The sequence below is a fragment of the Monodelphis domestica genome, chromosome 1 (genome assembly GCF_027887165.1).
Source record: "Monodelphis domestica isolate mMonDom1 chromosome 1, mMonDom1.pri, whole genome shotgun sequence".
NCBI lineage: Eukaryota > Metazoa > Chordata > Mammalia > Didelphimorphia > Didelphidae > Monodelphis > Monodelphis domestica.
In genome coordinates this window covers 573428932-573454731 of record NC_077227.1, presented here as the reverse complement: position 1 = coordinate 573454731, position 25800 = coordinate 573428932, and the positions used below count along the sequence as shown (strand labels likewise).

At 38.3% G+C, this 25800-nt stretch overlaps 1 protein-coding gene across 1 annotated transcript in view; it reads right to left on the bottom strand.

The window, feature by feature from the left end:
• Positions 1 to 5193, bottom strand: part of LOC100032849 (hexokinase-2) — a 90300-nt gene extending 85107 nt beyond the window's left edge. The window contains exon 1 of the mRNA XM_007476316.3: positions 4995 to 5193. Coding sequence (XP_007476378.1) covers positions 4995 to 5099 — 105 coding nt within the window. The 5' untranslated portion in view covers positions 5100 to 5193. The remainder of the gene's footprint in view (positions 1 to 4994) is intronic.
• Between the last annotated feature and the right edge of the window lie 20607 nt (positions 5194 to 25800).

The following is a 25800-nucleotide window of genomic DNA, read 5'->3' as shown; positions in this document are numbered from 1 at the left end:
CCTTTCTACATACCACCACCTCTGGGTGAGAAGAAAAGGGGTAACTGGTTGGCATATTTTCCCTCAAGGAGGACAAAGACATAAAGAAAGGTCCAGTATACACCTACGTATTCATAGCCTCTCTGTGAATGTGACAAGGCAATGAGAAGGAGATGTGGAATATCAAATAAGGAAAATACAGGCCAGTTTGCCCAGTTCATGCTTAGAGTTCCTAAAGAGAAATTATCTACATGTAATAAGACTAGAAAGGTAGAATGGACCCAAATTGCAAAGGACTTTTTAAATGAATAACAAGAGTTTATATTTGCTCACAGAGGTAGTAGGAAATCCAGTGGAGCTTACTGACAATGAGAATGACATGGTCAGACCAATGGTTTAGGAAAATTACTTTGATATCTGGGTAGAATATATAAGAAAAAGACAGACTTGAATGGTGGGATGGAGGTGCAGGTAGCAAGGTGCTGGCAAGAAGATGGAAGTTAGAGATAGCTTAGATATAGTTGGTCACATAAGGCACTTAGAAATCAGGATGGCAAGGATCCCAGAGGGGGAATTCCAGAGTTTAAAGGGTTAAGTTCTTCAGGGCAGTGTCCCAGGTCTAGGCAAAGAAGCAACAAATGAGAAGATGGCTGAACTTAAAATCCAGATTCAAAGCCTGCTATTCTAACTCTGAGACTGCTGCTCTTTCCTCACTGCCTCCTGTGAGATCATCTCAGATCTCACAGAATTTGAGTGTTGGCACAGACTACAACAGCCATCTAGTTCAACTCCATATCCAAGAGGAATCTTTACGAGGACCTACTTGAAAGTGGCCTTTCATCCTCCGTTTAAAGACCTCCAAGGAAAGGAAGCCTGCCACCTCAAGGCTTCCCAGTCTACTTATGGATATTTTGAGTTATTAAGAAGTTTTCCTGAAATCAAGCTTCTGTTTTGGCAGCTGCTGCCATTTGCCTCTGGCTTTCACCCTTTGGAGCCAAATAGACGACGGAGTCTAATCCTTCTTTTTTCATGACAACCCTTACAAAAGTGGAACATACCTGTTAAATCTGCCCCAAGTCTTTCTTCTCTAGGCTAAATATGTCTCACATTGCACCAGTTAACGCATTATTAAACCAAGCTGTAAGAACTGGCAATTTTAAAACAAAGAGTCTGACAATTACAGGCATATATGTGGTCTTAGCAGTCACTTTATTTTAATCATAGCTGTATAGATTTCATTTCTTTTTATTACTTGAACATCTCAAGGACCCATAATTTCAATGATGCAGTCACTTTTTCTACCAACACTATTCACAGCCCATCCTCATTATGAATTACTGGAGCAACATTAGATTGGTCCAACATCAGCAGTCTCTGACCATTACCACTGAAGATCTTAAAGCTTTTGCTTCTAGAAAGGAGCTGCTTCTCCCTTCCTGTCCCCAGCCTTGAAAAGGTCATCTCTATGTCATAATGAGGAATTAGGAGAGGCCTTTCTTTAACAGAATTTCCTTTCATTCACTCTCAAAAAGTAGTTATATTGAGGCAGCTAGGTAGCACAGTAGACAGAGCACCATACCTGGAGGCAGGAGGTCCTGGATTCAAAACTGACCTCTGACACTCCCTAGCAGTATGACCCTGGGCAAGTAACTTAACCCCAGTCACCTAGCCCTGACTGCTCTATACTGCCTAGAAACCAAGTATCACTTCCAAGACAGAAGCTAAGGATTTTTTGTTTGTTTGCTTTAAAAGGTGTTGAGAGAGCAGCTAGGTGGCTCAGTAGATTGAGACCCAGGCTAGGGATAAGAGATCCTGGGCTCAAATCTGGCCTCAGATACCTCCTAGCTGTGTGACCCTGGGCAAGTCACTTAACCCCCATTGCCTACCTTACCACTCTCCTGCCTTGGATCAAAACACAGTAGTGATTCCAAAACAGAAGGTAAGGATAATTTCAAAAATAAATAAGGAAAAAAAGGTGTTGGGAAAAGGAAAGCACTTGGAAATAAGAGGGGTTTGGGAAGTCTTCCTGAAGAAGATGAGATTTTAGTTGGGACTTAAAAGAAGTCAAGGAGATTACAGTTGGAAAAGAAGAGGGAGAACATTTCCAGGCATGGGGATCACCAGAGTGAATACCATACCAAAAAAAATCACGTCTAGTCCAAGGTAATAATATAATTATTATAATAACTAGGTGAATAAAATGAAAATAATAAACCATAATAATACAAATTACTATTTGCTTAGGGGTAGCATAGTCTATATTGTCTTGTCTTCATTGACTACAAACTCCTAGGGACCAAAGACTGGATCTCATTCATCTTTATGCTTTTTCCCCCATTAACTATCATTACTAAGCACAGTGCTTTATACAATAAAATTAGTGCTCAGAAAGGACAGTGCCTCCTTCTACTCATGAATGCTTTGAGTTGGAGAACTTTCTAATAAGTTTCTTCCATTTTTTTATGTTTTAATAATTACCAACTTGTATATTTAGTTGTTATTTCAAGCAAGTTAGTCTTCTTAAGTATGTTTCCCTTAATCCTGAGCCTCACTTCACAGCATTCCTCTCATCCTGAGGACCTTTTCCTTCTTGGACTATTTCTAGAGTCTTCCTGTTCTTCAAGTCCCTTCTCCATGAAGCTTTTCTTGACCACCAAAGCTCACAGTGATTTCGCCTTCCTCTAAACTCCTCTAATAATTTTCCTATGTTATTCATTGCATAGTTAATTGTATACTTATTACTTGTATTGTTGACTATTTAAGTGTTAGTGTTGGCTTGCAAAGTGTAAAGATGATGGGTTTGAATCCTGACTGCCATTTTTTACTTTGACTTTGGGCAAATTATTTTGCCTTTAGGGCCTCTTTCTTCATTTTCAAAATAAGAGAGATAAGAGTAAAAGATTACTAAGATCTCTTCCTCCACCCTTGATCTGATAAAGATAAGATTATACATTCCTTGTGGGCAATAATGATTTCTTACCTCCTAGTATGGAAGGGATCTTACCCCTTGTCACTTTCTTTGTTCCTTTCATTCTTGTTTGCAGATCTAAATTCAATTCTCAAAGGTAAGATTAGAGGATTTAGAACTGATGGGCCTTTAGTTATCATCTAATCTAACCTGATTTTTTAGTTGAAGAAACTGAGGTCTAGAGATGGAAAATAACTTGCTACAAGTCATACAGATAGCAGAAAGTAGGGATTCAAACAATATTTCATTATCTCTTAGGACTGTTCTCTGAACTCTCAAGTTCAGTTCTGCAAATAGTAATCAGGAAAGACATGAAGGCAATGATCATCATGATTGCATGTAACCTTTGCTGAATATGGCTTAGTTGTCCTCGTCTAAATATAGGAGATAGGGATCTCAAAACTGATCCTCATGTATTCACTTACTATTAGCTCTCATAAAATAATTAGGTTACTGCATGGAGTAGTGGAAAGAGGTCTGCAGTTTGTGTAAGAGGACAACTGGTTTTTTTGTTTTTTTTTAATTCTTACATTCTTATTTTTGTATTTGTATCCCCAGTGCTTAGCATGATACGTGGAACATAGTAAAAACTTAATAAATGCTTTTTCATCCATTCATCCTTTCATTCATGTATCTATCCTTTCGTTGATTTGGTCAGCATGTATAAAGTATCCATTGTGTTCTGGGAAACTATAACTGAGACATATTTAACTAACATAAGCAAATGTTGAACAAATATTGAGTACCTACTATGTGCCTAGAACTATATTAGATGCTGTATAGTCGTGATTAATATAAGGTCTCTGGATCCCTAAGGATATATAACTAGCCTTATTTTCATGGACAAGTTGTACTTTTAGAATAAGGTCCAACTAAGAATCCTAACATAGTTATTTCATCTCTTTCTCCCTCTGCAAAATGAGAGTAATGGGTAAGAGAATTACTGCAGCTCCTTAAGCCTCTAACTTTCAGAAGTACATGACAGTCACAGGACTCTTCTAGCTCTAACATCCTATGTTCTCTCTTCCCATGTTAACATGGGGTTTAAAACCATATAATAATGAAGAACTCAGAACATTTAACTTGAGGATATTTTTTGGTACTTTTTCTGAAAACAGAGCAGATGCCATTGATTGAAGGAATGGCTAAAAGAAATTATAGTACATGAATGTAAGGGGATATTGCAATGCAGTAATACATGAAAAAAAGCTTGATCCCATAATTCGATGGGGATATGATCAGGGATGTAGACTCTAAACGATCACCCTATTGCAAATATCAATAATATGGAAATAGGTCTTGATCAATGACACATGTAAAACTCATTGGAATTGCTCATTGGCTATGGGGTATGCTCATATGGGGGAGGAGAGGGGAGGGAAAGAACATGATGCATGTAACTATGGAAAAATAAATAAGCTTTTAAAAAATGAAATGAAAAAACATGATGACAGAGAAGCATGAAAAAAACTTAACCAAACTGATGCAAAACGAAGTAAGCATCACCAGGAAAACAATATATCTAATATCTACACTAATTTAAATGGAAAGAACAACTACTATAAAACATTCAGTAACAGATGAGTGTTGTAAAATTACAGAGAACATACTTGGTCTTGAAGAAGAGCAATTAGAAGATAACTTCCCATAGTATCCCCCTTCCTTTTTTGAACTTGGGGTCTATGGGCTTGGAATATTACATGCAATAATCAGATCTTTGTCCTCTTAAAAAATATGTGTGTATACACACACACACATACACATACAAAGATTTGTCAGAAAGGTTGGCTTTCTGAGAAGAGAGAAGCATGGGATATGGGGGAAACTAGGTGATGTAGAAACAAAAGACATCAATAAAGATCTCTTTTTTTAAAGCCCATTCTATGTTCTATGTCTTAAGGTTTCACCTAGCTCTAATTATCTCTATTTCTCTTTCTCTCCAGTTAATTAAGGGCCCAGTATGTACACCTGGAGGAATACAGTCTTTCTTCTCTCTTCACAATCCAGTTTCCCACAACCAAGCAAATCAAGTTTAGAATCCCCTCACCTTTGTAAAGTCAAGATCATCTTTCCAACTATCAAAGTGCTCCTCAGCCACAGGGATATCTCTGGGGTTGACAAAGTCAGTGCTGGTTTTGCTGTTGGAGTCCATGGTCAAAGGCTGATTGGGAGATTTGTCTAATGGATCAAAATAGCTTCCCCTCTATGTGTGCTGCCTTGAAGAGGCTGGCTCTCTGACCACCAAGCAGAGGTCACTGGCTGCTTATTTGGAAAGATAACTAGAGGATTTGGCTTCTTAAGATTTAATCTGCCAATGTGGATGAGCTCAGAGATTTGTGCCTTTTTTGGAAGCTGAGACAAAGTGTCAAATCCAAAGCCACAGCAAACTCTCTGAAAATGTTTAAGACAGATACTTCTTATCTCTGATAGGACACTGAAAGAAATATCCAGAGCCAACTTGTTTGGCCAAGTGAACCAAAATTTGTCTTGGGGAACACCACTCTCCTATCAGTACTGTTTTCCATTTAGAGATTCTCTAAAGTTACTACCTGTGTGACCTTAGATAACTCTACCTTCTGTTTCCTCATTTGTAAATTATGGTTATTGGACTTGATGATTTCTAATTTTCCCTCCAATTCTAAACGTTATAATCAGTGGTCCATGACTCAGTTTCTCTTGCTGAGATCCATGGTTCTTTTCTGTTGACAAGTTTCTTCTTTCATCCAGAGAAGTGTAGAGAAAATTTGCTTAGAAAATAGGTTGTGGGGAGCAGTTAGGTGGTTCAGTGGATTGAGAGCCAGGCCTGAAGCCAGGAGGACTTGGGTTAAAATCTGGCCTCAAATACTTCCTAGCTGTATGACCCTGAGCAAGTCATTTAACCCCAGTTGCTTAGCCCTCATCCATCTTCTGTCTTGGAACTTAGTATTGATTCTAAGATAGAAGGTAAGGGTTTTAATAAAAGGAAAAAAAAGAAATTATAGGAAAATAGTCTGGGCTTCTAGTGAAAGTCGATGGTGTTGTTCATCAGGCACCAAAAGCTATAATAAATATAATAATGTAAATTTAGGCAATATGAATAGATGTGTAGTGGCTAAGATGAATGAGGTGGTGGCATAAGTGGACAGGGTAATGTGGGTCATGTTGTCCATATCTGGATTCCACAGGATCAGAGAAATAGTGGCAAAGGAGGGGGCATTGGGAAGAGGGCAGCCAAGATGGTAAGGAAATGTGAAACTATGTCATATGAAGAAGGAACAAAAAAAAACATTTAACCTGGAGACTTTTTTTGGTCCAGCTGTCTATTTTAAAATGCCTGAATAACAAGCAGCTAGAAGCAAGATTATACTTGTTCCTTGTAACTCCAGAGAACCGACAGTGGAAAGAAGAGAGAGGTAGATTTCATTTAAATGTAAAAGAAAAACTTCCTAGCAAGCACAGCTGTCCAAGAATGGGGAATGGGGTTTTTGTTTTGTTTTGCTTTCAGATTTCTCTGGCACCAAAGGGTTTAGGCAAGGTATGAATGATTACTTTTCAAGGATATTGTAGTGGGGATTTACCATTTGGGTAAGACATTGGACTAGATGACTTTTGAAGTTCCTTCCAACTCCCAATTCACCTGGATTCCAAGATAAACTAATTCATGTGAATAGTTGGTGACTTCATTAGAGATCCTCTTCCCTAAGTATTTGCTGCTAATTAATTACACCATTTATTTAATACTGCAGAGCACTGTTTGAGGGACTGTGGAATTCACAAATTTCAGTAACACATGGTCTTGGTCCTCCACAAATTCCTGCTAGTTACAACACCAACACAGATAACAGTAATAAACAACACTTGCAATAAGAGCCTAAAGGGACAATGTGAACCAAAAAAACCCCTGTGCTTTAAATGTGCTAGGAACGTTATAAATGTTTGGGGATCAATTGAGTTTTTGGGAACCCCAAGTTTTCCCCAATCCCTTGGGAAAATGCCTTCAGGGAGTCCCAGACTGACTTTGTTGCAAACTGAATAGACCTTAAAGTACTTAATCATCCCAGTTTACTTTATTATTTTTATTTTTTAAATTTTATTTAATTAATTAATTTCGAATATTTTTCCATGGCATGATTCATGTTCTTTCTGTCCCCTCCTCCCACCCCTGTCCTGTAGTCAAAGTGTAATTTCACTAGGTTTTACATGTGTCCTTGAATGATCCCAGTTTAGGTGAGATTAGTGAATATAATCAAATGTTAAGTACCCTTGTCTTAGAAGTTTCTCCCATTGTAGCAAATTCCTCTCCCAGGTAGCCCAGCTCTAGGCTGGACCCTTTCTTTTAGTATCCATTGTAAAGCATCAGCCTTTTCCTGATAATACTGCCTTGGACTTTGAATTTCCTTATAGCCATTGTAAAGCTAATCAGTCATACTTCCCTGTCCTCAGTTCCCCAAAATGCATATAAGTCCCCAAGTTCTATTGTTCTTTGAGGAATCGTCTCCCTTGGTGATTCTCACAGATATACTATTCCTAGAGTCCCAGAGTCCTTGGCTCTGTGTGGTTTTTAGGTGCTTGACTCTGTGTGCTGGCACTATCCCTTTAATCAAGAAAGAGATCTTGAGCACTATTTCCTTCTTGATTAAAGACTGGGTTTAATGACTATTTTTTTTAAAACTCTTACCTTCTGTCTTAGAGTATTGGTTCTAAGGCAGAAGAGTCGTAAGGACTAGGCAATGGGGGTGAAGTGACTTGCCCAGGGTCACACAGCTAGAAGTGTCTAAGGTCAAATTTGAACCCAGGACCTCCCATCCCTAAGCCTGGCTCTTAATTCACTGAGTTACTCAGCTGCCTCCTTTACTGATTATTTTAGTGGTTCTGTGTTTTTCCCAGGTTGACAACAGTACAATGCAAAGAAATACAATAAAACCATGAAATGGACTTTTGTGGCTACTCTTATACCCTAGTTGGAGGTCTTGGAACAGGGTGTCCTAACCAAACTGTACCATCTAGATGCCTGCTTGTCCAACCTCCTCCTAAAGTCTGTAGAAGTCACCCAGAGAAAACAAGTATTACTAACAAAACACTTGCTTGTTGGGTGAGACAGGAGTGTCATGCAAGGGAGGGGGAGGCCAACCTGACCCTGTTAAAAGTGTACATTATGGAACATTTGAAAGAAAATATCATCTTCTTACTTTCTAGTCCAGTACATATTACAGAGTAAGATATAAATGGATACTAACCACAGGAAAGGCCTCTAGTGTAGCAACTTCACAATTGCACTTGAAGGCTTTACAGAAGTTAAAGGCTTGTGAAAAGGCAACTTTTGTTTCTTAATTTCTTGGTTGGAAGAAGTCTCTGATTGGAGATTTGAGACTTCAGGATTCTGTTGAAAGAGCAGGCAGAAGTCTGGAGAGCTGGATTCCAAATCACTTGTTCTATGATTTTACAGTAGTCCCTCTCAGATGTCTAAATTTAAAGATACTATCACAGGACCCCAGCCACTTCATAGGGTTATTATGAGAAGCAAACTTTGGAAAGCATAAAACTTTACCAATTATAATTTATACAGTTTTCAAAGGAAGAAAATCATGTGCACATTTTATGTGTTGGCACGGAATCTAGAAACCCCAAGCTTGTAACCTAATAAGATCTGATGAACCCCAAGTTTTAGGACTAGCTTGTAAGTTGGAGACCCCAAAGTTTGTACTTGTTCCTGGTTCCCAAGAGAACCCACCCTGAAGGGAATCTCAGGCTAGCAGTTTCAGACTGAATCACGGACCCTAAGGGAAATAACAATCCACTTTAGATGGGGGCTAAGCCCAAGCTGGGTGACTCCTTAGCCCAGTAGGCAGTGCATCAGTCTTGTAAGCTGAAGGTCTTGAATCCTTGGAAGGAGGGTGTGATATGCTGGGAGAGGCTTCTGCAGACAGGAAGAGTTTGGGGTTTCTAGATTCCCAGTGGACGTATGTATTACCACAAGCTCTAAAAGAGTAAGGCTTGATTGTATTACCTTCCTTCAAAGAAATCCTGAGGGCTTCACCATCACATGATCTACACAACGCTCCTGTAAGGACCCAAGACTGAGTGACTCTTTAGTAGTTTTTTACCTTAAGTGGCAGGGCGTGAAGTTTAAGAGCCCTACATTTGCATATGAAAACCTAAGGAAAGGCTTCAGGTTCTGCAGGGTCAGTGTAGTGTCCTAGAAGTGAGTAGTATTCAGGGATTTAAAAAGGGACCCACTCTGGAGGAATGTTTGGAAAAGAGAGCTAACTGCCTATTAAAAAGGGAAGGGACTAATGCTGAGGAGGTAGAAGTCCAAAAGGCAACCCCCTCTCCCCTCCTTCCTAGGGTAAGAGTTTTGGTTCTTCTTGAAAGAATTTGCCAGTATCCCACCCAAAGGCTTCAGGTGAAGCCGAGGCTGAAACCCAGAAGACCACACATTCCTGCAAGATAACATCAGCTCTGAAATTCACACCACCTCAGTACCTCCTGCTACTCCCTTTGGCTGGGAAGATGGAGGGTGGACATTGGAGAACTCTTCTGAGATATTCGATTTAAGCAGATGGTGCCCACCCCTGGGCAGACTTCATCATGCCTGACTTCCTTCCTTTGGTTTCTTTTTATGTATCCTGGAGGGAGGGCAAGGACTTTCTTTTGCCTTTCTTTATACCCCAAGCACTTGGCATTGTGCCTGGCACGTGACAGGCACCTAACAAATGTTAATTGACTAACTACCTAAAAGACAAACAAAATTGGGTCTTGCGTTATTTAGGGAATTCACACCCACTGAGTTCCTTTGGATCCAGGTCTTTCCAGGGGACCAGAGATGGACTTGCCCCAAGAGTGCTACATATTAGATGAGAAAATTGCATCACCAAAGGTATGTTTGGGGTAGAAGGGAAATAGAACATAGAATCAAATGGATTGAAATATAAATAATAAATCTTATAGTACTTTGATGTTTAACATAAAATCCTTGTGGAGTTTTATTTAACAATAAAATATGGTTCTGAATCTCCAAATAATCTCCTCTAGACTATTTCAATAATGTACCTGGTTAGCTTCTTAACTTTTAGTCCATTCTGTGTGCTGTTGCCATATTGGATACCCAAGGATACAGCTCTTGATCACTTTATACCACTGCTAAAACCTTCAATTGTTCTCTAGTCTAAATTTCTTTACCTGGCAACCTAGGCTCTTCATAATTTTCTGAAAAGGGAATTGGGGCAGGATGCCAGTGCATGAGTGACCCTCCATGAGGTCTGGAGAAAAGGGGCTTAACAGTTAGCTATGGTCAGCCTATCTCCCACAAGAAATCACTTGCAGCAGAGACCAAGGCTGGTGAAAATGTGATCCCCAGATTCAGCCCCTTGAGAAACCACCATCAAAAAGGAAGTCAGAGAGGGCAGCTGGGTAGCTCAACAGATTGAGAGCCAGATCTAGAGACCAGAGGTCCTAGGTTCAAATATGACCTCATAGACACTTTCTAGCTAGGTGACCCTGGGCAAGTCACTTGACCCCCATTGCCTAGCCCTTACCATTCTTCTGCCTTGGAACCAATACACAGAACTGATTCCAAGATGGAAGGTAAGGGTTTAAAAAAAAAGTCACAAAGTAGGAAAAAGGGAAACATAAGGAAAAGAAGACTGAATTTACCAAAGATCTCAGAAGATCATTTAATTACCTAAAAATAAGCAGACAAACTTATAAAAAAATTATATTAATAATAAGGAATACAATTTCCAGATCAGTTAAGTAAGTTGAAACATCTATGAAAAAAACTGAAGGGCAAAAGAATCAACTCTTGATGAGATAGTGGATTCCCAAGAGAGCCTGGAGCCACAGCAAAATGTTTCTAAATTGTTCAAAAGAGAAATAAAAATTATGAAAGGAAAAATGATGGCCTGAACAACAGAAATAATTGGCAGAATAGAAAAACTTGAATCTACATTAGCAAATCTCACCAAGAAATAAAAAAGAGGACAACAGATTGGAAATACAAACATGTAGAAGTAAAAGACAATCTGGAAGAAGAAAAGCAAAAAGTAAGAATATTAAAAGAAAGCAAGATATACAAGCAAAACATATTGATCTTGGAGATAGGTTACACAGAGCCAGATTGGCCTTTTTTTTTTTTTCCAGGATAAAGGTGCAAAGGGAAGAATTGCTTTAAGACTGTGGGTTAGCTTGGGCAGTACTGACAAAGTATAGTGAATGGTGGAAGAGAGATTGTTGAGTCCTCCTAGAAAAACAAGTTTAAAAAAGCGAACATTATAATGAAAAAAATATTATAAGAGAATTACTTATAACTTCCAAACACAGAAAATAGGGTGCCAATCAAAAGAATACATAGATTGTCTCAAAGAAAAACCTAAAACAAAACCATATGCTACAAATAACAAAGCATATCATGGTTAAATTTAACATTTCAAATTACGAACAATAACTTATTCAAGTGACTAGGGAAAAGAGCTTCAAATATAAATTAAAGAATTAATTTAAAATTTAATTTAAAATTTATTTAAAATTTAATATTCTATGTTTATCAGAAACCTCAGTAAGGAAAGGAATAATGTATTCTGGAGAGCAAAAGAGCTCAATGCTACAACTCAAGGTAACTTGCCCAGCAGATTGAGAATAATCATTAATGATAAAAGATTTTCAATTTTAAAAAATGAATTTGAAGCATTCCTCCAAAGAAAACCAGCCCTGGGCATATTATTTTCTTTGCAAACTCCCCAGAAAACAGAAATACAAGAAAGGCAAACAAAAATAACAGCCAAGGAAAGCACAGATAATAAAATAAATTACCACCTCACCCTAAAAAGGCAGGGGGCAGGGGGCAACACGTGAAAGAGAAAAATGCATATGAGTTTACAAATAACCATCACAACAAAAAGACCATTAAGAGATTTCTTTCTAAAAGTAAGCAAGGTGAGAGTAGAAGTCAAATAGGCCTGAAACTTCCTGAGCTAAAGCTTATAATAACCTGACTACAGGTGAATCAATGCTTTTTTTGTGTGTGGGGGACTAAATTTGCAGAATGAGAGAATCTAAAAGGAGAGCAGGGAGTAAGAAAGATAGAGGGAAATATATAATTTAATCAAACTAAAGGTTGACAATGAATGTAAAATGACTACTTTAGTCTCTCTGGAAGAAGAGGACCTAAAGGAGAATAGATGGAGAAATAATGGGAGGAATTGAAACAATGTGAAAAAAAGGATGGAGGTCCACTAATGAAAGCTCTCATGGAAAACAGTGGAATTCTATAATGGGAGGTAAGGGCCTTATGTTTATCACCTGTAGAGATTTGTTGCTTAGAGACAACTCATCTGCCCTAGGAGAGATGGAATCAGAGCTCCTGGAGGGAAGGGATATTTAGAACTGTTGGAGGGCATTGATCCAGAGTGGAGATTTCATGACAAAGGGGAGAAAATAATCAGAAATGTAAGAGAATTCCTGCCCGAGGGAAATATATACATCCTCTCTACAATCTGCAAGAATATTTTTAAGAGTAAGGCACAAGAGAAAAAGGGAGCCAGAGGGCAAGATCTACAGGGTAATAAGACAGAAAATGTTTAGTTCTGTCAGACTAAAGAGATTCATCCAAGAAATCATTCATCATGATCAAGTTTGATTTATATGAAGGAACCAAAAATGGTTCAGTGTTAGGAAAACAATCAACATACTTTTATTAAAAACCAAAACATCTAAAACCATATAATTTTTTTTGCAGAAAAATCTTTTAATTTATGCTAAACACTCTACAAAGTATAGCTATAGAGGGACTTTTTTTTAATGCTATAAAACTACCTAAAATCAAAAGCAAGTGTCATATGCAATGTCAATACAGAAGAAGCTTTCCCAATAAAAATGGGAGTTAATCAGGGATGTCTACTTTCCTTACTATTTTTTTATAATAGTTCTGGAATTGTTAGCATTAGCAGTAAGACAAGAGAAGAAATTTAAGGTATAAAGACAGGTAAAGAGAAAATATTTGCTGATGACAAGATAGTTTATTTAGAAAATCATGGGCAATCAGCAAAGATACTAATTGAGATATTAGCTTCAATAAAGTTGCAGCTTAAAACCCTCAAAAATCAGTAGCATTTCCATGTAATGATAACAAAATCCAAAGAATAATAATAAAAAGGGAAATGTCATTCTAAACAACTACAAAATACATAAAATATCAAAGGATCAGTCTATCAAAGCATACAAAATACTTGTATCAATTTAAGTATAACATTATTGTTATTCAGTCATATTTTCAGTCCTATCCAACTCTTCATAACCCTATTTGGTTTTTTTTTTGCAAAGATAACAAAATGATTTGTCATTTCCTTTTCTAACTTATTTTACAGATGAGAAAACTGAGGCAAACAGAGTTAAATGACTTGCTCAGGGTCACAAAATAACTGTGTTGGGCCAGATTTGAAGTCAGGAAGATGACTCCAGGTCCAGCACTCTATCCATTGTACCACCTAGCTGCCCTTAATAAAGAACAATTTAAATGGAGAAATATTCAGTGCTCATGGCTAGGCCATGCTAATGCAATAAAAATTATTACTTCCAAAGTTATTTTATGCTTTTAATGCATATCGATCAAATGATCTTTGTAATATTTGACAAAATCATAACAAAATTCATTTGGAAAAATAAGAGATTTAGAATAATATCAAGGGAATAATCAAAAAAGGGACAAAGTTGGAAATAACTCTTTCAGACTTCAACCTGGACTCCAAAGTCATCTGTGGTAGCCATCAGCTAGTGGTTAAAAATAGAGCAATAGATCAGTGGAATAGACTAGAAAAGGGAGAATCAAAAACAATGGAACTCAAGAACCCAGGGTGCAATAAATCAGAAAATATCAATTACTTAGGAAAGAACTCCACATTTGATATAACTTCTGAGAAAACTGGAAAACAGTCTGGCAGAAATTGGGCATAGATACCAACACTTTATACTGTAATCCAAAATATATACCAAATGGATACATGACATTAATATTACATTCTTTCTTTTTATAAACCCTTACCTTCTGTCTTAGAATCAGTTCTGTGTATTGGTTTCAAGGAAGGAGAGTGGTAAGGGGTAGGCAATGGGGGTTAGGTGACTTGCCCAGGGTTACCCAGTTAGGAAGTGTCTGAGGCCAGATTTAAACCTAGGACCTTATGTTTCTGGGCCTGACTCTTAATCCACTGAGCCACCCAACTGTCCCCATGACCTTAATATTAAAGATCACACTATAAAAAAATAATTAGAAGAGAAGTAGATTAAACACCTTGAATAGTGAGGGGGTAGCTCATAAAATTATATTTGTATATATATATATATATTTAATTTTTGCCTTCTGTCTAGAATCAAGACTAGGTATCCATTCAAAGGCAGAAGAGCGGTAAGAGGTAGGCATTTGGGGTTGTGACTTGTCCCAGAACACACAGTTAGTGTAGCAGTCCACCACTAGCTATGGGCAAGGGAAACAGTGTGTACAGAGTGGCTTAGAAGAGAGCATGCTCAGTCTTGAGCATGCTCAGTCTTGCTCATGGCTAGGAAAGCCTCTGACCCTTGACCCCAGCTTCCCCCAGGTTAGGCGGGAAAACAGGTTTCTTTGTGTTCACCTGGCTAAGAGAAACCACACCTATACCTTGTCATTAACCAATGATAATCATCCCTATGTATTGTGTATATTTGCATATCAAAGAGATTAAATACCAGGCCACAGCAAGCTCCGCCTCTCTTCTCTCTCTCTTCCTCACTTGGATCTCAGCTCCCACTGATGTCTGTCCTTGCTTTAATCCTTCTCTATCTCTCTCACCTGGGACCTGGCCTTCGGTCAGGCACTTTCTTTTCTCTATCATCTCTCCGACCTGTGTGGTATTAAGTTTGGATCACTGGACGGTACAAGCCTTCTGAGTAGTCCACTTATTGGAGTATTGCTGTGGCTCATTGATAATTAATAAGGCCTGCATTTCTGACTCATTCTTGCCACCTCATATCTATAATTTGGCTCCGCCATCTCCCTCGTGGTATCCAAAACTTCTATCCTTCCTCTATCTTCCTACCTTAAAGCTTCTCTCGCCTCGGGAAGCTTTAGTTAGGTAGTGTTTGAGGCCACATTTGGACCCAAGACTTACTGTCTCTAGGCCTGGCTATCTACTGAACCACTCAGATGCACTTCAGAGATATATCCTTATTCAATCAAGAGATAGTGGTTTGAATTTAAATACACAGGATAAAGCAAATAATCAATTACATGAAACTGAAATTTCCATACTTTTTAAACGTACTGATAAGTTTTGCTGATCTTTATTTTCTTTCTTTTATGGTATCTAAAATTATTATTTATTATATTGGGATGGCTCCCTGTTTACCTCCATTTCCCATTTGTAAAATGAGCTGGAGAAAGAAATGGCAAACACCAAAAGGGGTCACAAAGAGTTGGACAAGACTGAAAAATGACTAAACAACAACAAAAGTCAGGAGTAAAACTAAAGTGGTATAATTGGTAGTGTATATCATTCCAGTCCTTAGACCTGGCATAATGTTTTTGTATGGTTGTTTTTTGCTCTCTAAAGCAGGAAAGAACATTGTCTTTGGACCCAGAGGTTAGCATTCATCCTTTAAACTATGCTTCTGACTAGCTCGTGGACATTAGGCATGTTCTTTAACCTTTTTAGTCCTCAGTTTTCTCATCTATAAAATGAGGATATTGGCCAAGATAATGATAAAAACAGATATTCTTGTAATGCTTTACAACTCTTAAAATACTGTATATCCTTTGCTCATTTATTTATGTAGAGGCAGCTAGGTGGTACAGTGGAGAGGGTGCTGGTCTTGGAATGAGGAAGAATAGAGTTCAAATATGACCTCAGATATATACTAATTATATGACCCTGAGCAAGTCACTGAGTCTGTCTCAGTTTCTTCAGATGTAAAGTGAGAATAATAACAACACCCACCTCCCCAGGTTGTTGTAAAGATCAAATGAGATACTATTTGCAAAGTGCCTGGCACCCAGTGGATGCTTTATAAATGGTGGCTGCTATTATCATATCCTCATGGCCACTCTGTGGGACAGGTAATACTGGTGTCCTTGTCATTATTTTGCAGATTAGGGAACAAAAGCTCAGAGAGTTGAGTGGTCACCCAGCTGGTTTAGAAGCTAGGCTTAGATGCCACCAGTTTTGTGAATCCTGTTCTGATCTCCCTAGTCCTTAGAGTCCACTGGGATTTGAACCTCAGTCATTTCATCTTTCACCCTCCACACAAGCCATGTTTTCTGTCTTTCTTCCTGTACTTCTGAGCCCCAGGGCTGTCTTGTGTCTCTTTCCCTTCCTCCCAGTTTAGGGGATCTCATGCTCTTTTTCCAGTTAAGTTGAATAGTTTGTCTTCATTCAGTTCCTCTAGCATCTGGCTGTTCTTTTCTCACCCCATTCTGGTTCTCTTCCGAGTTAAGCCTTGCCTGGACTAGCATAGAGGCAGCTGGAGCTCAGTGGTTAAGAGTGCTGGACCTGGAATCAGGAAAATCTGAATCCGAATCTGGCCTCAGACAAAGCCCATGGATAACTGCGGTACGTGGGGATCATGAAGAGTTGGACATGACTGAACAATCGGCTGAAAAAAAGTCTATTCTATTCCAATGATATTCAAACATTTTTGAAGCACCCACTATTTTTGAGAGCTTCGGTGTAGGAGTTACAAGGATAATTTACAGAAACAGTACTGAACAGGAGAGAGGTCCTGATGGCTTATTTGACCTTCTGGTCTATTTAAGGGCATAAAGTGAAAGTGTGGTGTAGTGAATAAAGTGTCGAATTTGGAATTGCTGAAGACCTGGGTTAAATCCTCTGACCTTACTCCTATCTAACAAGCCATGTAACCCTAAGTAATCATTTAACCTCTCTGAGCCTTCATTTTCTTATCTGCAAAGTGGAAATAATAACCATACTTACCTCAAACATTTATTGTGTAGATCAAATGAGATAATGTGTTTGTATGTGTAAATAAATGGGAGGAGGGACTGGATAAGGGTACTGTCCAAGAGCTATATAAATGCCACTTACTATTATTATTAAGAAGGTTATCCTGGGCCTTTTGGATGACCACTACTTAAATTCCTTCTCTTAGTGGACCAACTGTTTCATCTTTAAATGGGTGGACCTCCTTTGCGTGTTGAAGATCATCTGAATTAATGATTAGTGAAGCCCTAAGCTCTTCAGATAAAAGGTCCTCATTTGTAGAAGGACCTCTGATACTAATCTGGCCTGAGGTCCAAAATTTCAATAATATGGGGATACTAAATTTAGGCTATTGAAGTATTTTAGAAGACACAGGGCGAATAGATAGTTAAGGGAAAGTTAAGGATCTTTCTGTAACCTTTGGAGGTCAAAACCCTGGAAGTCACTCACTACTACTCACTCTTTCCACTTGTTTCTGGTAACTTCTGATAGATTTATTACTAATTTGAAATATCTTTTATTATATACACATAATAGAATATATTGAGCATATATTAATAATAGGGAATCATGGGGAAGTTAAAGATCTCTCTCTACCCTTTGGAAGTCAGTATCCTGTAAGGGAAATGTCATTGTCTTCCCACTGATTTTCTCTTAAGGACTCTTATCAGGCCATGAATAATGAATTGAAGGAACTTTGAAAATTTGGAATTGTCCTACATACCAAGCAGTGGCAAATCTGCTGTTTTTGAAGTGACAAATCTAATCTTAGTTTAGAGGAGTTTGTCCATCATTGCTGGGAATAACAGAGCAGAAGACAGATTATCATCTAAAATGAAACTATGAGGAATTTGGCTCTACTATAGTTGTCAAGGAGAATGGGTAGGAGGAGGCCCTGTTCCAGGAGATTGGGCAAGGAACAGTGAACAGGGCCTGCCGTAGAGATAAAGTTCCCATTCTGAGGTTCTGGACAGGACTGATTGTAATGTCCATCTTTTAAGAGGTACATGGAGTGCTTTGCGGGTGGTTGAGGAAGGTGAAGACTGGCAGCTTTCTTTACTTGGGAAAAAGTAGCTTAACTTGAACAAGACTCATGGACCCCATCCATCCAAAGACTGTTTTTTGTCCTGGCCTTTAAAAATAATATCCTCTCTTGTTTGGTGGGAAGAGGTCCCTGTCTTAATGCTTCTGTTTCTTTCTTTCATAATTTTTCAAAATTGTTTTATGACCTTTTGTAATTCATGTTCTCTCCCTCCCTTTCTCCCCTTCCTCCTCCCCATGATGGCAGGTAATATGATATAGGTTATATATTAATGCTTCTATTTCCAGAAATGAGACAAGAGACACCCAGGATCCTGAGCAACTAGATACTGGGATATATCACCCAGGAAAAGTTGGTCATATGAAAGGGGCTAGGGAAAGAGAGGGTTGCAAGGTGACATGGTTGGGTTATAGTTTTGCATTTCTTCTCTCTGTGAAAAGGTCTATCCCAAGCCCTACTTTTGCAATTTCTAATTACATAAATAAGCATTAGAATTGGAAGAGACCTTAAAGATGATTTCCTCTAACTCCTTATTTTATTGATAAAAGAATAAAGCCTCAGAGAGCTTATGTCTTTATATGGCCTCAACAGGCTTTCTCCTCTCCCTTATTGTCCACACAGCCATCAAACTGATACTCTTGAAGCCCAGTCTCATTGTGTCAGTTTGCTGCATCCTTTTCAGTTGTGTCTGGCTCTCCAAGATCCCATTTGGGGATTTCTTGGCAAAGATGCTGGACTGGTTTGCTGTTTCCTTTTCTACATTTTACAGATGAGGAAACTGAGGCAAAGAGAGTTAAGTGACTTGCCAGGGTCACACAGTAGCTAAGAAGTATCTGATGTCAGATTTGAAGTCAGAATCTGTCATTTCCAGGCCTGGCTCTCACTCCACTGAGCCACTTAGCTACCTCCAAAGTTGCTTTCTTAGATAGTGGATTCCTTCCTCAAACTTACTTATCTTCTTCATTTGTTTATCATGGACTACCAACATCATATTTTCAATTAATTTTTTTAGTTGGCAAAAATGTATTTTCTCTCCTTTATACCCACCCACTAATTGGAGAAGGAAAGGAAAGAAGGAAGGAAGGAAGAGATGGAGAAAAGGAGGGAGGAAGGGAAAGAGAAAGGATGGGAGAAAGGGAAGAAGGAAGGAAGGAAGCCTTTGTAAGAAATATGCATAGTCAAGGAAAACTAGTTCCTACACTGGCCATGTAGTTCTGTACCCTATTTCCATTACCTTTGTATTAGAAGTGGGTATTATATTTCATCATTGGTCCTCAAGAAATCATAGTTGGTCATTATATTGATCAGTATTTATTAGTTCTTCAAAGTTGTTTTTACATTGTTATGGTGTTGGTTATTGTATAAATTATCCTCATTCTGCTCACTTGACTCTGTATCAGTTTATAAAAATCTTTTCAAATATTAATTTCTTATGGCACAATAGTATTTGATGACATTCATATACCATAATTCAGCCACTCCCAATTAATGGATTTCTCCTTAGTTTCTAGTTCTTTGATACTATAAAAAAAAAGGAGTTGAAATTTATATTTTTGCATATATGGGTCCCCTTTTCTCTTTAATTTCTTTGGGGTATAGGCATAGGAGTGATATTGCTGGAACAAAGAGTATGCACAGTTTAGTAACTTTTAGGGTATAGTTCCAAATTATTTTCCAGTGTGGTTGGACTAATATTCCACTCCACCAGCAACAGAGGAAGTACCCAGCTGAAGGGACTGCAGGTATTCTGAAGTACTTAGGAAGTTACAAAATTAACTATTTCAAGAATTCCCACTATAATGTCCTTATCAGGTTCTAACTTCTTATCATCTACAAATCTGACAAGCCTTTCATTTTAGTCTTCATTTAAGAATGGAATTCTAAACTTGGAGTCTGGGAACTTTAAAACTTTTTTTAAAATATAACGATTTTTTATATTAATTTCCCTTGCAGTTTAAATATTTTGTTCTATGCATTGAAAGAAACATTATTTTTGAGAAGGGTTCCATGGCTTCACTGGCTTGCTTAAGGGGTTAATGACACAAAAAACTGATAAGAACTCCTGAACTGAGTCAATGATAAAAAGATTGAACAGTACAGAGCCAATGATGAATCCCTATATCACTCCATTAGAGATCTATTTTCAGTTAATATCAATCCCTTTATTTCATTAGTATGACTTGGGTCAAGTTAGTAAACAAGTTGTAATGAGGAGCTGGCCAGACTGTGAGCCCTCTTTAAATGGTGGTTTGGGGAGGAGTTCTTTGTTCTACCCTCTAGTCCTCAAATCAGAAGAGCAGTATGAAGGATACTGAGGAGGTCAGAGGACTTTAGTTGAATATTGATTCTGTGATCTTGAGAAGACTCCTTCCCCACTCTTGGCTTTAGTTTCTCCATATGCAAAATGAGAGAGTTGGATTAGGCTACGGCTCATTTTACATTTTACTTCTAAATCTCTAATCTTGTGGAGAAGAAGATGCCATTCTCTTCTTGGGTCAGAAATATGAGAAATTAATATTGAATTGTAATAGTGATCAATTTGTATGGCTGGGGAAAGCTTGTGCTAGCTTTCCTAAGAAGGACATACCTATCTTGTAATAAAGTAATGAGGGAGGAGTTGAGGTCTCTAAGCCCACTTCTTTTGAAATATCAGCTAATGGAAACTGTCTGGGGTGGTCCTAAGGATGAGCTGTCAAGCCAGTTAGAAGATGCAACACCCTTTATAAGCAAGAGGCAGGGCTCACCAGGTCTCTTTTTTGAGGAAGGAGGCTAGCAAAAAGGATCCATTCTTTGTCCGTGTGAATTGCATGCCCCCATTAATAAATTGTTATCCTCAAAGAATTTGCCTCATGTTCTTTTATTGGGTAAAAATCTGAACAGTACAGGAAGAAATCAGATTCTCATGGAAAGCATCATAAAACCAAAGTCTGTGAAACTTTAAATAACAAGTTGTCACTCAACTTGGGACTGGGAAGGATTTAATTTTATGGACTGGGGAGGTTTTTATTTTATGTACTTCTAATGGCCTTACTCAGGTATGTTGTATTTATATCAAAAGTGTGGGAAAGAGCTTTGGACCTGAAGCCACCTAATTTGTGTTCAAATTCCCACTTGACCATTTACTAGTTTTGTGACCTCTAACAAGTGACTTTACTTCTGAATTCCAATTTCTGCAAAATGGGAATTATTATATCTACATTTGTTGTTATCCAGTTGCGTCTAATTCTTCATGACCCCATTTAGGGTTTTCTTAGCAAAGATATTGGTGTGGTTTTCCATTCCTTCTCTAGCTTATTTTACAGACACAGGAACTGAGGCAGACAGGGTTAAGTGACTTGCCCATGGTTATACAACATAGCTAGTAAGTGTCTGGAGCCAGATTTGAACACAGGACGATGAGTCTTCCTGACTCCAGGCCCAGAACTCTATCCAATATGCTACCTAGCTGCTCTAATACTTATACTTAAGAGTTGTTAAGAAAGTAAAGAGCTTTTGAAATATGATCTGTTGTCGTTATTCTGACTTCAAACCCTTAAAACAGAAAGTATTTGCTTATTAAGGTATTCTGTGGATATAGGTTCATAACATATTTATAACTACTTTTACTGACAAATGTCCCATCTCACCTTAGAAAGTATTGTTTTGGAATTCTTTAATATGCTTATTAGGTCATGTTATATCTTATGGGTATGTCTTTTAGGTCTCATTCCCATTATTGGTTTCTAATCTTCTAGAGGGCTAGGACTGAATCTTAGCTAAACTCTATGTCTTCCCCAGGGTAGCACTGAGTTCTACCAAAAATAGGCACTGGGTAAATGTTTATTCTATTTGTATTTTTTGTATTGTATAAATTAGTCAGATAATAAGGCTCAAAAAAATTCATATGTGTAGGAAGAAAAGAACAAGAGTCCTCTGGGGTAATATGACAAAAAATAGCAAGGAATGGGGTCTTTCAGAACCAGATCTCAGTCTAGTAAGCAATAATCATTAACAATATTTGGCACATGTGAACTGGAAAGACTTCCAAGAATTGATGCTATCAACATGGAATCTAGAAACCCCAAAATTGTAGCCTAGTCAGATCTGACGAACCTAAGTTTTAGGACTAGCTTATAAATTGGAGACCCCAAAGCTTGTACTTGTTCCTTCTTCCTGCGAGAATCCACCCTGAAGGGAATCTGAGGCTAGCAGTTTCAGACTGAATCTTGTGCCCTAAGGTGAATGACAATCCCAGTTAGGTGGGGGCTAAGCCCAAGGGGAGTGACTCTTTAGCTCAGTAGGTAGCCTTAAGTAAGGAAGTCTATTAAGCTGAAGGTCCCTAGTTCGATCCTCGGAAGGAGGGTATGATATACTGGGAGAGACTTCTGGAGACAAGAAGAGTCACTGGACTTGGGCTTAGCCCCCACCTAAAGTGGATTGTAATTTACCTTAGGGTCCATGATTCAGTCTGAAACTGCTAGTCTGAGATTCCCTTCAGGGTGGATTCTCACAGGAATAGGGAACAAGTACAAGCTTTGGGGTCTCCAACTTACAAGCTAGTCCTAAAACTTGGGGTTCATCAGATCTTGCTAGGCTACAAGTTTGGGGTTTCTAGATTCCATATTGACAATGCAGAGTGAAAGGAGTAGAATCAGGAGAACACTGTACACAGAGACTGATACACTGTGGCACAATAGAATGTAATGGGACTCCTCTACTAGCAGCAATGCAATGATCCAGGACAATCCCAGAGGAATTTATGAGAAAGAACACTATCCACATCCAGAGAAAGAACTGCGAGAGCAGAAACACAGAAGAAAAACACGATCGATCGTGGTTCAGTGGGGATATGATTAGGGTTTTAGTGTTAAAGTATCACTCTGCTGCAAATATGAAAAACATGGAAATGGGTTTTGAACAATGATACATGTATAACCCATGGAATTGCTTGTCAGCTTAAGGAGGGTGGGAGGAAAGACCAGGGGAGCCAGGAGGAAATCATGAATCATGTAACCTTGGAAAAATGTTCTAAATTAAAAAAATGTATAAAAAATTTTTTGTACACTCTTTTGCTTTTTGCTTTTTTAAGAGATGTCAACCAGTAGAAAAGATAAGGTGCCCAATGTATAGAAAAAATCTGTGACAAATTCAGACTTGAGTTATTAGGGGAAGGACTCAGTCACTATTTGATAAAAACTGCTAGGAAAACTAGATTTTATCTAGGGATAGTTTCCACCAAGTTCCCAGAGGTTAGGTGGAAGTGTTTTTCCTTACCCCTCAGGAAAAGTGCTTTATAAAAGGCAAATCCAAGAGTTTGGCACAGACCAAGAGATAAATGGCCAGTGAACCTGAGGAAGCCTTTCTATTTCTGTGTCAAGGAGAAACTATAGATACATGTCTGTCTTTCTGCCTCTTTTCTGTAGATTGGTTATATAGGCCTACAGAGAATCCTGGGACTATTAGGATATGGCAAGTTGGAAAAAGCTACAGAGGAAATTTAGCACAATGGAAATGGTATAATTGAATCAGAAGAGGCGAGTTCCGACTCAGTTATGAAATTTGCTAGCCATATGACCACAGACAATTCTCTTTATCTTTCTGATACCAAGTTTCCTCATCTGTCAAAAGAAGGTAAAATTGATTTCACTGGTCAACATGAGGTTTAAAAAACACTTAATGAAATGTGATTTATTATGATGGCATCATTTATCTGATGATCAGAGTGATTTAATTTAAAGAGTTTAATTGGGTGTCCCACACAGCTTCCCTTTTTCCTTCAATGCTCCCACATGCACTTGTTTCCTAGGCAGGATAGTGGTGTCATTATTCTTCATTTTACCCTTGAGAGATCTAAGTTCCTGAGAAGGAAAGAAATATTACTGAGGACAGATGGGAGGAGAGGACATGAAGAACCCAGAAAAACCTATTTCCCCACACAGGGGCCCTGAAGTCCCCACCCTGTCCATAGGCCCCTGGAAACTAGATAGTAAGATTGGCCAATGGAAAAACATAACAAAGCCTCCATCCTTATCTCTATTCCAATCTGTCCAGCTCCGTATTGAGACCTAGATCAAAGCCCCTCAGTGAAAATAGGCCATACAATTAGTTGTTATCTTTCATCGAAGCTTCTAGCTAGCTGAGTGTTGTGAGATTGTAGAATTATGGGCTAATTTCATCTTGAAACTATGGGATGTGGGGGAGGGAGGGAAGAGTACTTTTCCAAAGAGGTAAAGAATGGGCTAGATTCGTCTGGGTACTATATCCTCTGTTTCTCCTATCACCTCAGGTCTGCCAGGCCTTGCCAAAAAGCTCTTTGCTTGCCCTACTAGAGAGTTTTGTTTTTCAAACTAGCATGCTCCCTGGGAAATAATTTTCAGGGTTGTTAATGCTTCCTTACTTCCACAAGCCAAAACTAGAATGATCAAGTGAAATCTATTGACTCACTTTCGATTCACTTCATTTAAGCCAACATTTATGAAATCTTTATTATGTTCAGAGATCTGATCTAGTAACTAGGAAGAATGGGGGGAGTGGTAGTTTGTTAGGAAAGAGATTAGAAAATTCATGAAAGACATAGACTTTGACTTCACAGATCATAGGGATAATTCAGACACGTAAATAAAATATAATAAGAAATCTTAGCCCTGGAGAACAAAAGAGGGAATGAATCTCCCTTTGTAATTGGAAAAATTGGAGACTGGGTGTGGATTGTTGAATTGTAGATATAGTCTTGGTCTTTTGCTTAACTGATTTATTTGTAAAGCAAGGCTCCCTTGGAGGAAAGGGACTAGATTAAGTAATAAGTGATGTCAAAAGGTTTCAGTTAAAACTTTTTTTTCCCCAAAGACACAAATAAACAATTATTGAATGAGTCAATACATGAATAGTTCACCTGGAAAGCAATGGTGGGGGCAGAATTCAAGTAGCAAAAGAATTCAAATTGTTTTCAAAGCCTTCCCCTATAGGGGGCAGCTGGGTAGCTCAGTGGATTGAGAGTCATGCCTAGAGATGGGAGGTCCTAAATTCAAACCTGGCACTAGACACTTCCCAACTGTGTGACCCTGGGAAAGTCACTTAACCCCCATCTTTTAGCCCTTTCCACTCTTCTACCTTGGAACCAATACACAGTATTGATTCCTAGATGGAAAGTAAGGGTTAAAAAAAAAAGTCTTCCCCTATAAAAACCTTAAATCCTTCTCCCTCCACCTCTACCTCTACTTCCACCTCCACCTCTAACTCTTCCTCCTTCTCCTTTTCCCTCTCCTCCTCCTAGAAGTTTTCTTGTATTTTTTTACTCTTACTGATCTCCCTCTGGATTCCTATAAACCTTCCAGGTTAATTTGCATAACTTCTGCTGGGATTATATACAGTTTTGAACTATTATTATTATCTCCATTTACAGAGAGGAAAGTGAGGCCCAGAGAGAAGATAGAAGTAGCCCAAGGTTACCCAGCTAGTGTTAGAGCCTTAGTCTCCTGCCTGGGGAGACATGATATCATGGAAAGATCCTTGGACTCATTACCAGGAGATTTGGGGTTCCAATCCCATTTTGGAAACTTGCTAGCTCTGTGAACAAATTACTCTACTTTTCTGAATTTTACTTTTTGTAAACTGGAGATGATAATATCTGTATCACTGAATTCTCAGAACTGTTGATAAGAAAGTATGTAGTATTGTGTCACTTAACCCCCATTGCCTACCCCTCACCACTCTTCTGTCTTGGAACCAATGTACAGTATTGATTCTAAGACAGAAGGTAAAGTTGTTTTGGTTTTTTAAGGAAAAAATAAAGAAAGTATATCATTATTATTCAGTTGTGTCAGATTTTTCATGACTCCATGAAAACTTTAGGGTTTTCTGGGTAACCATATTAGAATGGTTTACCATTTCCATCT